This window comes from Polyodon spathula, chromosome 1 (genome assembly GCF_017654505.1).
Source record: "Polyodon spathula isolate WHYD16114869_AA chromosome 1, ASM1765450v1, whole genome shotgun sequence".
NCBI lineage: Eukaryota > Metazoa > Chordata > Actinopteri > Acipenseriformes > Polyodontidae > Polyodon > Polyodon spathula.
The window spans coordinates 89490579-89505412 of record NC_054534.1 but is presented as its reverse complement, the minus strand read 5'-3'; the positions used below and the strand labels follow the sequence as shown (position 1 = coordinate 89505412).

General features: G+C 36.4%; 1 protein-coding gene across 1 annotated transcript in view; it reads left to right on the top strand.

Moving 5' to 3' along the window:
• LOC121326146 (RELT-like protein 1) overlaps positions 1-14468 on the top strand; it is a 50301-nt gene extending 35833 nt beyond the window's left edge. Inside the window, exons 6-10 of the mRNA XM_041269369.1 lie at positions 1039-1093; positions 3388-3642; positions 7370-7517; positions 13207-13243; positions 13968-14468. Coding sequence (XP_041125303.1) covers positions 1039-1093; positions 3388-3642; positions 7370-7517; positions 13207-13230 — 482 coding nt within the window. The 3' untranslated portion in view covers positions 13231-13243; positions 13968-14468. The remainder of the gene's footprint in view (positions 1-1038; positions 1094-3387; positions 3643-7369; positions 7518-13206; positions 13244-13967) is intronic.
• Positions 14469-14834: the final 366 nt, after the last annotated feature.

The following is a 14834-nucleotide window of genomic DNA, read 5'->3' as shown; positions in this document are numbered from 1 at the left end:
TCTGGCAGGGAAGACCGTAAAACATGTCTGGATGTGCTAGATTGGCATTCTGAGTAGCATATTTATGAACTTGCAGTGACGAGTTCACTTGTGCTTAGTGTTCATACTTGGTCATAATAACAAAACCATAGGGATGGAAAATGTTTGTTTTAACTGGTTTTAAAGTGATTTAAAACACATGCTAATCATTGAAAAAATGTTGCTGCAAAATATCCCTTTTTAGAAGCAGGTTGAAATATGAAATACTTTATTCATTGGAAATTGGACTACTGCCTGCGTTTAATGCATGGCTTTGCTTGAATTTTGGTACCAGACAAAATCAGGCATTTATATTGGCTATTTATAACAGAATTTCAGCCTCCTGGAGACCTATCTGTAAGTGACATTCTAGGAAAATGCTGTAGCATACAGACTACGCTTAACACTGTTCAGTCATTTGAATATATTTTAATGCTTTACAGATTCTGTGAGTTGTGGTGCAGCTGTTTAGCAAATATGTATTGTTATTGCTGTAAGCTATTAGTTAGTATTCATGATTTGTGAATAAGACAGTAGTGTTAAATTTGATGACATTTTTCTTGTTAACTTGTTACTCAAAATAGCAGACCATTACATTTATATTATAAACTGTATTGTATTTGTCTGGCCATTTTACTTTGTGCTAAAAACTAAAAATGACACAATAGTGTGTCCAATGCTTTTTTTAGAATAATAGTAGTAGTCTGTCATATAATAAATAACAATGACACGCTTATCAGACAGTCATAAATCGTATGTTTTAACAATTATTTAGAACACCTTTGTGATGGAAAGTTAATGTTACAGTATTTTATTTTGTAGTATTCCTTATATATTGAAAATGTATGGCAATTGGACACATTTAGTACGTTTTTCATTTATCCATATTGAATGTACCAAAACAGAAACATAAATGACCACACACAAGAGCCATGGAACAAAGTATAAAAGCATAAACAGTAGTTTGCCCTATGGGTTTCTTTCTTTCTGTAATACATTTGTTTTCATTTCCCTTCACAGCTAACTCAGAAGCTTTAACGGCTATGCTACAGGATAACAATATTGACCCTGACAGGTAAGTCGTGTTACTAAATAAGATGCATGTACTGTACTGTTTAAGTGAAAGCAACACTTATTGCCGTTTTCTAGTTAAACAGACCCCAGCATTGGAGGTAAAGTCATTCTCAGGCGTACCACTAGTTACATTAAATTGAGCAAACCTGGATTTAGAGACACTAAACAAGAGACAAATGAACATCAGGCTACCGTACATCAAAAATGTGTTCAGTGGCATTGGGAGACTGTAATAACCAAAGACTAATGTGGTGGAAATGACTTTTACAATGTTGCTCAAAGGTGCTTCAAAATGACATTAGAAATGAAAAGTTGAACTTAGGGGGCAGCTGTGTCTAATTTGACGTTTTTAATAAAATGCGAAGATGAAGTCTTTATCCTGTGTGAGCAGTAGCCTGTAAATGTTATTAAGTTATATTTACCCTTTAGAAAACCTTATTACTGGCTTAAAATCTAAGTCAATACCCTCTGTATTGTAAAACACTTTTATAGGATATAGAAATATCTGTCCACATTACGCTGTGATTCGTTGAACGTGTGATACATCAGCATTTTAAAAATGCTTATAGTTTAAATTGCTGAGAGTAAAACAGGTAGAATGTTAAATATCATAATAAATAGTGTAAGGTTGCCCTTGAGGAAACTAAAATGTGGCATTCGAGTTAGTAGAGACATTTTATTTAGGAAGAATCCAAGCTTTCATATCATTGTTTAAGCTTGTTATTGAAATGAGTGATATTTAGGATTTATTCTTAGATTCCACAAGGTGGCGTACTTTCCATTCTGTTGTGAAAAAAAGCTAGACACTGTCTTTTTCTGTTTAATTCCTAAAATGCTTAAACCTAACATTTTGCATACATATTATTTTGTAGTACAGGTTTGATATCAGTGCATTATCTCTATTTTGATGTTTTAAAAAATAAATAATCAATAATCTGTACACATTTTACCCGTGATACTGCCATGAATTTTAAAGAATTTCCACGATTTTCACAGGGCCTTAATCATGTCATACCAAACTACACCAAGCGCAGCTGTAGACTACAAGTATGAACAACACAAAACTTAAGAAAATACATTTTATTTTTGTACAGTAACCAAATACAGAGTAAAACATGTCTAAACCTGCCCTTTTACATACTGAGCATTCTGTATCTGCATAAGATTTGGGTCCCAACCAAATCCCTATTGAAAATAATGGTGTGATATCCTCAACAATCTGAAAGCTGCAGATTATTGAATCCAGCAGGATTTGTAATCTTGTCTCTAAAACAAATTGAAATGTGAGTGCAGTCAAACTGTAACATGATTTTTCTTTTCACAGCTACTTTGCACAATTTTCACAGCTACTCGGAAAGCTGATCCATCTTAGCTTTTAGATTGAATCTACCCCCTGGTGTGAGAAGTCCCTGTTTTTCATAGACTGGTGTCAGCACACAAATTCATAGCTGATGAGGCTTAACTGGTAGACTTCAAGACCACAACTTTAAACTGGTGTAAATTAATTTCATAAGTGCTGCCTGTTGTCTTCAATGTGCAGCTTTGAAAGAAACAGCAAACATGAATTTTCATTTAAAATCATGACACTTGGTACTACACTAGTGAACTTCTCAGGTCATTTTATCTCAGCAGTGTCTTCGGACAAAGCGTCTTATTTAATTTAGCAGAATTATTTTCTGTAATTACAGTTGCATAAAGCACTGTTGCCACATACTTTTAATATGAACAAAAATATTTAACTGTGATGATGTTAAGATACGGGGGGAGGGAGGAGAGAGTGTCTGGGATTTCAAAGTCTCTAGTGTCTGTATAACACATACAGGTTAATACTGTGAGATTTTTCTCCTGGGTCAGACTCACTTCAACTCTCGTATGTAGTTGACTTATTTAATGTTATCAATTTCAAATTGACTTTAATAACCATTATATACAGTTTGTTAAATTTGATGGACTTGGCTGAATTAACAGTTTAATTTATGCTATTGGTACACTCACTTGTGGCTGTTCAGTCTGCTACCTTCAGTCCAGGACCTTGATCCAACTAGATCCTTAATTAACTGTTTCATTGAACCCAGGTGTTCAGTTAAGCAAATATGTGGTCCTTGGGGAACATGGTTTCCATCTCTAGGCATTCTAAAAATCATCCCAATTTGAAAAGCTTAAACTCTTGACCTGACAGCATTTGCAGGTCCGTTAAAATATCACTATACTCAAAAATACACAGTACAAATTCATAAGTAAAAAAAATAATTATTTCATTTTCTGAGAATATGTTGCTGTCTTGTTTTTCAACAGTCCTACATCTCCAAATAGTCCAGGTATCCAAAGTATTCCAGCTAGCCCCGACACACCGTTGACACTTAAACCTGGTTCCACACCTTCTAAGCACACCTGTCAAGGCAACCACCTGCACACAGTCGGTGGGGTGGCTGAGAGGAACGTCTGCTCGCGCTGCAACCACAAGAAATGGCCTCTAATGCGACAAGGCAGCAAGTCAAGAGAATTAAAGAGGATTCGCCAAGGAGAGGTCACTGTGCTGTCTGTGGGGAGGTAAGAGTTTCATTTTCACTTTTTTGAGTCCTTCAGTAGCTCAGCAGGAACCCTCCATCTGTTCACCTACAGAAAGGAGTGAAGGGAAAGGGCAAAAATGGCAAGTTACAATCGATCTGATTTTATTAAGCATCCCTGTATAGAGGAGCTTGTCAATCCATCACTACAACCACCACAGCCACTACTGCTAATCTCTTATAAACTGTTAAAACTGGCAACTACTTATTGTCAGTGTTTTGACTGTGCAGTCACTAACCGATCCTTTTACTCTGACCTGTGACTTTATATAGCTGACATTTTGGGGTCATGTCACTTTTTGGTTTATGAATAATTTTGGTAAAGCTGCAACAGCCACCATGTAACTTGCTTGTAACTCCGAAACCACTTGAGGTAGTGACTTTATATTTGCAGGTTTATATAAAACCTTCATGCGAAATGTGTTGCTGATCATGAATCTGAACTCTGATCTAATATGTCTTACATATTGAGGTGTTGTGACTTCAAACTTACTGCTGCTCAGAGGCGGTACACTTTGAGTTATGTCTATTTTTTGTACACAGCTGTGTTCTTACTTAGCTTAACCCATTAAGTGCCATTGTTATCATTTGAGGAGAGGCATCTGCCTGTTATTTAACTGTTCTCTAACTATATTGTTATGATCTTACTCTAATTTTGTTAACCGCACAAGTTAAGTCTAAATCTAATGTATCAAATTATGTAGAGCTTCTGTTCTGTTGTTTTTCAAAGCAAAATTAATTTTGGTACTTAATGGGTTAAGTTCCATTACCAGTGTTCCGTAAAACTTTCCCTGCTGCATTGCTGGCCATGTCAATGACACGGACCACATGCTTTTAAAATAGGGTGACTAACACAATTTAACATACTGAGGACATATGTTTTGGAATTTAGCTGAGATGCCAGTATTTCAGAGGCATCCAGGGTTAACAGTAAGGTTGTGTAATGCAGTGTTGAGACAACAAAACAAAAAAGAAGTCGTAACAAAAGTATACAACAAGAATGCCTTTATGTTAATATTAGGGAAATTAAACTTTTAAATAAATCCGTCTAAAAAGTCATGGAAAAGGCTAGTTTTATAGACCCTGATTGGCATTAATCCTGAACTACCTAATGTCACTTTAGGTAAGTTAATTCAGGATTGAATAGCCATATTGTAAGCTTTCCTTTCTAGCTATAGTTTGGAAAGATTGTGGGTTACATCTAATAGTGCATTTATTTCTGTAGGAAATACCACCTTTTTATAATTTAAAATTTTAAGCACCATCTGGCTGCATTGAATGACAACAAAAATAAGAAATACCATGTTTTGATTGTATTGTCTTTTTTAATGCTGTAACTATTCAGTACAAGTGTATATGTTGTATAGTAAAATGCTAACTGGTATATACTGTGTAAGGTTAACTGATAATATTGATGGCGATTAGTTTGTGGATCTAAATGCAGTGACAGCAAGAGTATTAAACCTCTATATAAAACTATGTAGTGTCTCTCTCAGTCATTCAGGTAACACATACATTATTTAAGTAGTCAGCATATTATATGTTACCAATAAATCTTAAACATGATTTATCAATTCAGACCAAAATTAGTTACCACTTATCAACTATTACAGTTGCACTACAGACTGTGGGTTTGTGGTGTGGTGTGTGTGTCTATATATATATATATATATATATATATATATATATATATATATATATATATATATATATATATATAGACACACACACACACACACACACACACACACACAACACACACATTGGTTTCAAAAGTATTCAGACCCCTGACCAATTCTCTCATATTACTGAATTACAAATGGTACATTGAAATTTCGTTCTGTTTGATATTTTATTTTAAAACACTTAAACTCAAAATCAATTATTGTAAGGTGACATTGGTTTTATGTTGGGAAATATTTTTAAGAAAAATCAAAAACTGAAATATCATAAGTATTCAACCCCCACACATTAATATTTGGTAGAGCCACCTTTTGCTGCAATAACAGCTTTAAGTCTTTTGTGGTAAGTATGTACCAGCTTTGCACACAGTGTCAGAGTGATTTTGGCCCATTCTTCTTGGCAGATTTGCTCCAGGTTGTTCAGGTTGGTTGGACAACGCTTGTGGACCTCAATTTTCAAATAGTGCCACAGATTCTCAGTGGGATTGAGATCAAGGCTTTGACTGGGCCACTGTAGGACATTCACCATTTTGTTCTTGAGCCACTCCAATGTTGCTCTGGTCTTGTGCTTGGGATCATTGTCCTGCTGAAAGGTGAATTTCCTCCCAAGTTTCAGTTTTTTAGCGGACTGAATCAGATTCTCTTGCAGTATTTTCCTGTATTTTGCTCCATCCATTTTTCCTTCAATTGTAACAAGATGCCCAGTCCCTGCTGATGAGAGGCAGTCCCACAGCATGATGCTGCCACCACCATACTTCACTGTAGGGATGGTGTGTCTTGAGGCATGGGCAGTGTTAGGTTTGCGCCACACATAGCACTTTGAGTTTTGGCCAAAAAGCTCTATCTTGGTCTCATCTGACCACAAAACCTTTTCCCACATCGCAGCTGGGTCACTCTCATGCTTTCTGGTAAACTCCAGACGTGCTTTCAGATGGTACTTTTTGAGAAACTGCTTCTTTCTTGCTACCCTCCCTTACAGGCCAGTGTTATGCAGAGCTCTTGATATGGTTGACTGGTGCACCATCACTCCCAGCCACTGAATTCTGTAGTTCCTTCAAAGTGATTGTTGGCCTCTCTGTGGCTTCTCTCACAAGTCTCCTTCTTGTTTGAGCGCTGAGTTTTGAGGGATGGCCTTTTCTTGGCAGTGCCTGGGTGGTGTGATGCAGCTTCCACTTCCTGATTATTGATCCAACTGTGCTCACTGGGATATCCAAACACTTGGATATTATTTTGTACCCTTTCCCTAATCTATGCGTTTGTATTACTTTACCTCTAACTTCTGTAGAATGCTCATGGTCTTCATTTTCCTTCAGATTCATAGCATTACCAATGATCCTTCAACATTGGGGTTTTTATCCAGAAAATGTGAAAGCAACTTTAATGGTTCACAGGTGGAGGCCAATGGTAAGGTAATTGTGTCCTCGTTAGGGCAAGTTCTTTCATCAGTGTAAATTGGGAGCTTCCACAGCACAGGGGTTGAATACTTATGCAAGCAAGATATTTCAGTTTTTTTATTTTTTTAAAAATATTTCCCAACAGAAAACCAATGTCACCTTACAATAATTGATTCTGAGTTTCAGTGTTTCAAAATAAAATATCAAACAGAATGAAATTTCAATGTACCATTTGTAATTTGGTAATATGAGAGAATTGGTCAGGGGTCTGAATACATTTGCAAGGCACTGTGTGTGTGTGTGTGTGTGTATATATATATAGAACTGTGAGAGAGAGAGAGAGATCTATCTTTCTATCTGTTTATCTATCTCGGATTAAAATAACTATTTGTTCTTATTTTTGAAGAATTTTATAAAACTACATTTAGCTTGTAAGTTAACCATTACACCTGTGTGTCATGGTTAATAGTGTCTTTTTATTAGTACTTTTAAGCATATTAACTATGTATTTAATATTACATTTTTATGTTGTTTAGATTGTCTGAGAGTGGCTTTGTGGTTTATAATATGGGTTACTGTGTTTAAATTATAGTTCTTAATCCTAAATAGCAAGTATATATTTTGCTTTTTTCAGGTTCCGGGTAACAAAGACAGAGAACAAATCCAATCCAAAGCAACGAAAGAGTCTGATTTCACAGGATGAAAAGTCAGGTTCAAATAGGGAAGTCCCTGCTACCCCTACACAAGAGGAATCAAAGAGCAGAACCGTCTCAGAGTCGCAGGTAAGGAGAGACTCTTGATGTTGATACTGAGCAATAACAAGGTGTTTAACATGTTCTTATTGGCATAAAAACCTAATTCCTTGTCATTTTTTGTGGATTGTTCAGCTTTCCACACTTTATTTTCACTAAGTTAATTTCATAAGGGACTTCTGAGAATTCATACGCTAATGAGAGAGAAGAAGGTTTAAAGCATTGGTCATTACCCCTTTAAAGAGCAGGCTTCACTTGCATTTGTGATTTGTCCAATGGAAACTACACAATTGCTGACAACATACTTAAGAAATTAGTTTCCCTTGGATAATAATGCTGGAAGCAAAAGAAATGCCAGTACCCTCATTTAGTTGGTTGCCGTCTCCACTCGCATCTTGCTGCACAAAAGTGACAGAGGTACTTGTTACTTTTCCTGCTATACATTTTACATTTATTGTGTTTTTACACATTATATGTGATATTAAAAAGAATTGCTGTATTAGTTCGTTACGTCCTACTGCGGCCTTGTGCCCCGCATGAAGCCTGTGTCTTCAGTTGCTCCTTTCCAGGGATCAAGCCAGCTGACTTTGTGCTCTCCCCCCAGGCTGCAGTAGCTCTGACTGGAGTTATTTGTTTCTCGTTTTGGCTTTGGCTAAAATTACAAGATGTTTTATATTATTTATGTAATTGTTAAATTACTGTATTTTGTTGAAGTGTTTTTACGGAGACAAAACGCAGGCCTGTCTGCAACGTGGTGCTACAGCACACGTGTAGTGAGAGCAGCTGCTGGGTAACAGCAGCACTGCACAGGACCAGGATGCTTCGGTTGTGGTTGCTTGCAGTCTCTCCCACAGTGCCTGATGAAGTTTTGGTGACAGCTTTAGCATCACTAACGTGTATCTGGGTAACGGATATCTGAGTGACTGTAGTTCACCTTGTTAGTTTCTAGGGATTCCGAATACATCTCAAAAGATTTGGCCGAATACCGAACCGAATACCGAATCTTCAAAATCTGTCAAGAAAACTGAAGGAAACTGTTGAATGAAAAACAGACTGGCAGCTACTAACAAAGGATGTGCACAATCTATAGTTTTGAGCCTTTTAGTTAATAGTATTTTTATTACTAAATGGAAATATATCCTTGAAATAAGATTTCAGTTTGAAACTTGCACAATTTACCGCTAGCCCCCTACCCCCACAACAGAAACATCAAAATACAGAGCCGTCTACTTTACCTTTACAAGAAAGGAGAGCTGCATCTTTGCCGTAACCCACTATTTTCTTTAATGACGTTTCAACCTGTGTCACCTGATCTGAGAGTAGGGTTGCCAACAGTCTCCAAAATCTTGGGACACTTTAAGGAAAGTCAGGTTTTGTAACTCACACCTCTGCAATGTATTCAGTAAAGTGAGTGTGAACTGTCGCTAAATTAATTTAATTGTTTTACATAGTTGTTACCAAAAGCACACACATACCTGCTAGGATCTTTTCCATCAATCAGACCTATACTGCAGCTGATTGGCTTTGTGAGTCTCTGACTGGGCGGGACTGTGTGAAGCAAGTAATATTAAACAAATAGAAACTTTATCTGCTGTCACAAGGTTAAATTAAAGAGTGCAGGTGAGTGCAAAGTTATCTATAATAATGGTGCTGAGCTATTTTGACAGATATTGTTTACTGTATAAAAAAAATTAAATAAAATTCATGCAATATGATTAATCGTTGTTATGAGGCTCTCCGGATAGAATCGTCACCCCAATTAAACAATACATTCACTAATCTGCTGAATCAATTTACTCACTTTACATGTCAAATACAGTTTAGAGAGGTGAGTTAAAAAACCTGACCTGCTTTAGTGTGCCAAGGTTCTGGAGTCTGTTGACAACTCTATCTGAGAGCTATGAGGAACAAATTACCGTGGTGAGTGACCTGAATCTCCCTGCAAAATAAAACTCACGTTGATTTAAATGCACTGTGTGTGTAGCACATAGGTCTATCAAATAGACTACGAAATAGATTAAAAAATATTTTAATAAAACACAGCCGTTCCCAAATAAATCAACTTGTATTGGCACATTACAATAACGTGATTTAATTTACTAACTTATATTGTTCAACAATGTCTTGCACGTCTGACAGTTGTAAAATTTAAAAAATATATATATTTTGTGCACAGATTTTTTTTCCTTTTATCTCAGTATGATCTCTAGAACACGTTTGAAAGACAAAGCAACAAAGCAGAACAGTCTACAACAGTTTGCCGTTGCTATATATTCCAGGTTTACTGCATAACTTTACTCCAGAAAAGGGTGATGTGAACGTGCTGTTGCATACAGGGGTATGTTTGCATTCAGCAGCTGCGTGTGTTTAGTGTGTGCGCCACCAGTAATTTAGGGAGTTGAGAGCTGCAACAGAGTTCAACAAACGTGTTCTTATTAAATACAACAGTTACTGTTAATACCAGATTATTTTATTTGAATAAGAACTGCACACATTGGAGGGATGTATTAAAATGGATGTGCGTCTGGGCAGATATAGAATTCAGATTCCGTCGACCGAATCCTAAGTATTCGGCCAAATCCAAACCCTGCTCAAAAAGTAGATATTCGTGCCGAATCCAAAACTGAATCCTGGATTCGATGCATCCCTATTAGTTTCTAACAAGCAGGCATCCCTCAGTCTCGTGAGTACTGACCTGAGTGGTTTTGCCAGTGACCCAGTACCGAACCGTTACTGAGGTTACCGTACCAGTGCTGACCTGAACCCACTGCTACAGGATCCAACCTAAACCCGCAACCCGCTACAGTACTGTCTTCTTACCCCCGACCCAGCCCGCTTTAATAAGACATACAACCTGACCCGAAACCGCAAGTGTTTATCCTTTACCTACTGCCTGCGTCGACTGACTCTCTCACGCTCTCACATTCTCACTCATATGTCTGCCACTATCCACAGGTTGAGTTGATACAATAGGCTGTACAGCGTGAAAGCTTTATCTAGTGGTCTGGATATATTTTAACATTGTAACATATTAACTATCTCTACTTACTTTACCGTAAAAGTCCTGTCTGTTCCTTTCATGCCACCAGTTGAAAGGGAGCTACACCTTTTCAGTTTTGTGGCTGTCGTTCACAAAAACATAATGACAAGCTAGGTTTTGCAAGCAACGAATACAGTCACATGTTCATTATTTTAATTTGCTGATTCCAAAAGAATTCCACGCTTTCTGATTTATCTCTCGAACTATTTATCCACTACATGATATAAACCCTGAGCTATCTTTTGTTTCACCTCATCCACAGACATTTTTAATATCACCAAAATGGGCAGACTTGATAAAAGGACCAATGCAAACTGAGAACACTGCTTAGTCAGCTGACTTCTCCCTAATATTTGGAAAAGAGTTACAGATGAGTACTCTGAAAGGACAAAAAAACATTTTTAAGTGATTCAAATTCAGACCCGAGCCGGATTTTAATTAAATTAAAAATTTTTGACCCGAACCGTAAAAGTTAACATTCCAACCCAAACCTGACCCACTTTTGCAGGTCACCCGCGGGTACCCGACCCGATGCAGGACTCATACCGACCTGGTGCTAAAGTCATCGAACCGGTTCCGACCCGGTACAGTATCATACCGACCTGGTGCTAAAGTAACCGAACCTACCTGGTTCCAACCGGTACCGTACCGTCCCAGTGCTAAAGTCACCAAACCGGCCCCGTACTGACCCGGTTCCTACCCGATCCTACACTGCCTGCTATCAACCGGTGCTCACGCCCCCAGTCCGGTACCAAACTGGTCTTGACCCGCCCAATTGCTATCTATAAGCGGATTGACGCAGCAGCTGTACATCTGTATACTGTACACTGCATTGCTTGCTTCCTGCATCATGCCTGGGTTTTACCTCTGAGAGACATGCAAGGCAAGTCTGCCTGTTGAAAACACGCACGACAGATGCTCTTCCTGCCTGAGAACACAGCACGCCAAGGAGGCACTGATGAACCGCAGTTTCAGCAAGTTTTCTGCACATTTCTCTAAGCGCACGCTGGAGAAACATATCTCTCCCACAGCGCTACAGAAAGCTAGCGTCCCTTACTCCTGCACAGCGCTCTTCCTCATCACCCTCTGTTAGAGAAGTGGCTGCGTCCTCACCCCATGGCTCTGTGCCAAGTTAGACTGGACAACGCACTTGGGAAAGTAGCCCACCCAGGGAACAGTCTTCCTCCTCTTCCTCTGCTACTTCTCCTCCCCATACCTTCACTAGTTTCTACAGACGCTGCTTTTGGAATTAGAGTATTAAGGTCGGCTTCTCAGTCAACCCTTACAACACGGACATAGCGGTGAGTTTCTTATTTTTTAGCCCTAGCTACTTGTTAGAATTGAAATCTGATTTTTTTATTTTTTTTTATTTACAAGTTCTGAATAATATTTAACTTTATTATTTAAAAAATAACGGCTTTGTTTAATAGGTGGAAAATTCACATCAAATGGTTCTATTCATATGAGTAACAAGTTAGTGCAGTCCTTAGTCTAAAGAACCAGTGGAATAACTTTAATACCTATTTTACAATCCATTAGGGGGCAGATGTTCGTTGAACATCTTAAAACGTACCTGCAATTTATCTGGAAGCGTTCGACTTGTTGCAATTGAAACTGTCCTGAAGACTTGCATTAGTACTGTCCTCCATACAAACCACAAGATCATCCCCAGTTAGTACACTAATTTTAGTTTGTTGCAGTTGACCAAATATGCTTTAACAAGTAATGTTGGGGCAAGAATAGGTCTTGCTGCAGGATCGGTTATGCCAGCATTTCCCTTTCATTCATCTAAATTTTTGCTTCATACACAAACAATATTCAGAACAAAAAATGTTAACCTACACTGTATGTTTATTGTGATACTACTTTATAACACCAGATGGTGACATTAATACATTTCTACAATACTTTGTTTACACACACATTTTTTAAGCCCAAATATGCAAAATAACTTTTTTCAAAACTTTGTCAGTGACCTATTTTCAAATGCTTCAGTCTGCCAGTATTTACGTCATTAAAATGTTTTCAGTGCCAAGTTAATTAAAACAAACAAAAAAGATTCTTTGTTTTTCTTTTCTTTAAACAATATGTTAAATACTGTAAAACTTGCTACATAAATAGTGGGTAGAACAACTGATATAAACTAGATGCTTGACTGCAGAACTGAGCCTGAGTGTTTACATTTTTACATGTGATTTTATTATATGGTTTTTAGAAATGCATCTGCAATGGAAATTGAAGTAGATTTCCAAAATAACAACTGTTGCCACATAGAGAGAATGAGTGCTTTATTAAATTAGCTTTGTTTTGTGAATTTAAACAAGGCGCACAGGTCATTTTATACTGTGCAATGGAAAGGTCGTCTACTTCTCTTTCATTGAGTTTCTACCAGAAACTGATCTCAAGAAGTATATTAATCTGGTTTGCGTTTGATGAAAAAATTAATTCCTTAACACGTGTAAAACCAAACTGCAAACTGTATACAAGCCAGTCAGACGTGTATTTCGAATTTCATATCAATATAATAGTTATGCAACATCTGTCACATACTTTGGATTCAAAAAATGTATTGAGTTTTTGACGGATAAGATCTTGTTTATTTCGTTCAGCTTTGTATTGATGTGTAGTGTAGTTCAAATCCAGCTCAACCCTAACTTGTGTATTTTCTTTGATTTGTAGGAACAAAGTAGTACTGACCTGTGATGCAGTTTTTAAGGTATGTTTTTGATATGGTTAAAGTGCTATTGAGAACTTAATAAATAAATACAGAATGGGCTGCCTTACTTTTACCCAATGCACTGGGATTACTGTGTCACAATGTAAATGCTTGACGGAGAAAAATGTTTTAGTTAGTCTTTTTAGTGGTATAAGAATATCACTGCTGTTTTAAACCAAACATACAGTTCTCAAGGTATTGTCACTACAGTTTGGGAAACATGCTTTTAATGCAAATAGAGCCGAGTTGCCTTGAGGATTTGCATGTTCAGTTGTGGTTTCATGGAACATTAACAATTTATTTTTGTGCAGGGTTTGTATCACGTTAACATGGTGGGGAAAAAAAATTCCACCCTGCTCAGACATTATACTCACCTGACTAAGAATTCTTCTGTTACTGTATTTAAACTGTAAAACATTTTTTTGGCATATGGATGTAGGAATCTAGTAATCATATTTGTGTCTTTTTTTTTTTTTTTTGTCTACTCTAAAAGTTAAAAGCAATACTTCAAATTATATAATAGCTTTTAGACCTATGCTTTACACAGTTGAACCGAAGAATTGAGAGAATGTTTTAGTCCTCAATCCTGCAACAGTAATGCTCCCTTTGCTCCAAATATGTTAGAGAAAGAAATACCACATAATGTGTGCTTAGAAATGTTTCCTGTCAGCTGAAACAGGATGTATTAATATATATATATATATTTTTTTTTTTTTTCTTTCAGTTCCTGGTAGTGGTGGTGCCATGTCATTATTTGTCACTCCATGCAAACATTGTAAAGCATATGTACTTATTTTCCACACCTGTTGTAACAAGAAAGCAAATTACTTCAGTTTATAGTTCCCTGGTGCCACGACAGATTTTTTTTTTTTTTTTTTTTTTTTTTTTACTGGAATGTAAAGTGCTCGTGGAACATGAGCAAAACTTTAATATACTAGAAAACCGCACCAGAAAACGTTGAAAATGTATTATTTACTGTCCATTTTGCCTTTTGAGTAAAATTTAAATACACTTGTTTTATTACTTTTCTTTTATTTGGTACTAGCTTCGTATTGCATAAAATGTGTTCACGTTTACAGTAATTCAACAATAACAGTACTTTAACACACATTTTGTATGTGCAGCTGTGTAAAGGACAAGGATAAATCTGTTGTCCACGTTATGTGAATTTCTACTGTCAGCAATATGTATTTTTTTTGTAATAAAAAATAAAACTAACTTTTTACTTAATGTGCTATCTTTCCTTAACAAAATGTTTTATATGATATAGCTTTTAGAAATGTTTACTTTTGTAATATCTATCTATCTATTTATCTGTGTGTGGTGTGTGTGTGTGTGTGTGTGTGTGTGTGTGTATATAATATATATATATATATTATATTGTTGTAGTAATATATATATATATATATATATATATATATAGATATATATATATATATATATATAAAGATATATGGGTATATATATATTATAATACATACATATATATATATATATATACACATACAATATATATATATAAGATGTAACACGTGTATGTATGTGTGTGTGTATTGTGTGTGTGTGTGTGTGTATATATATATATATGTGT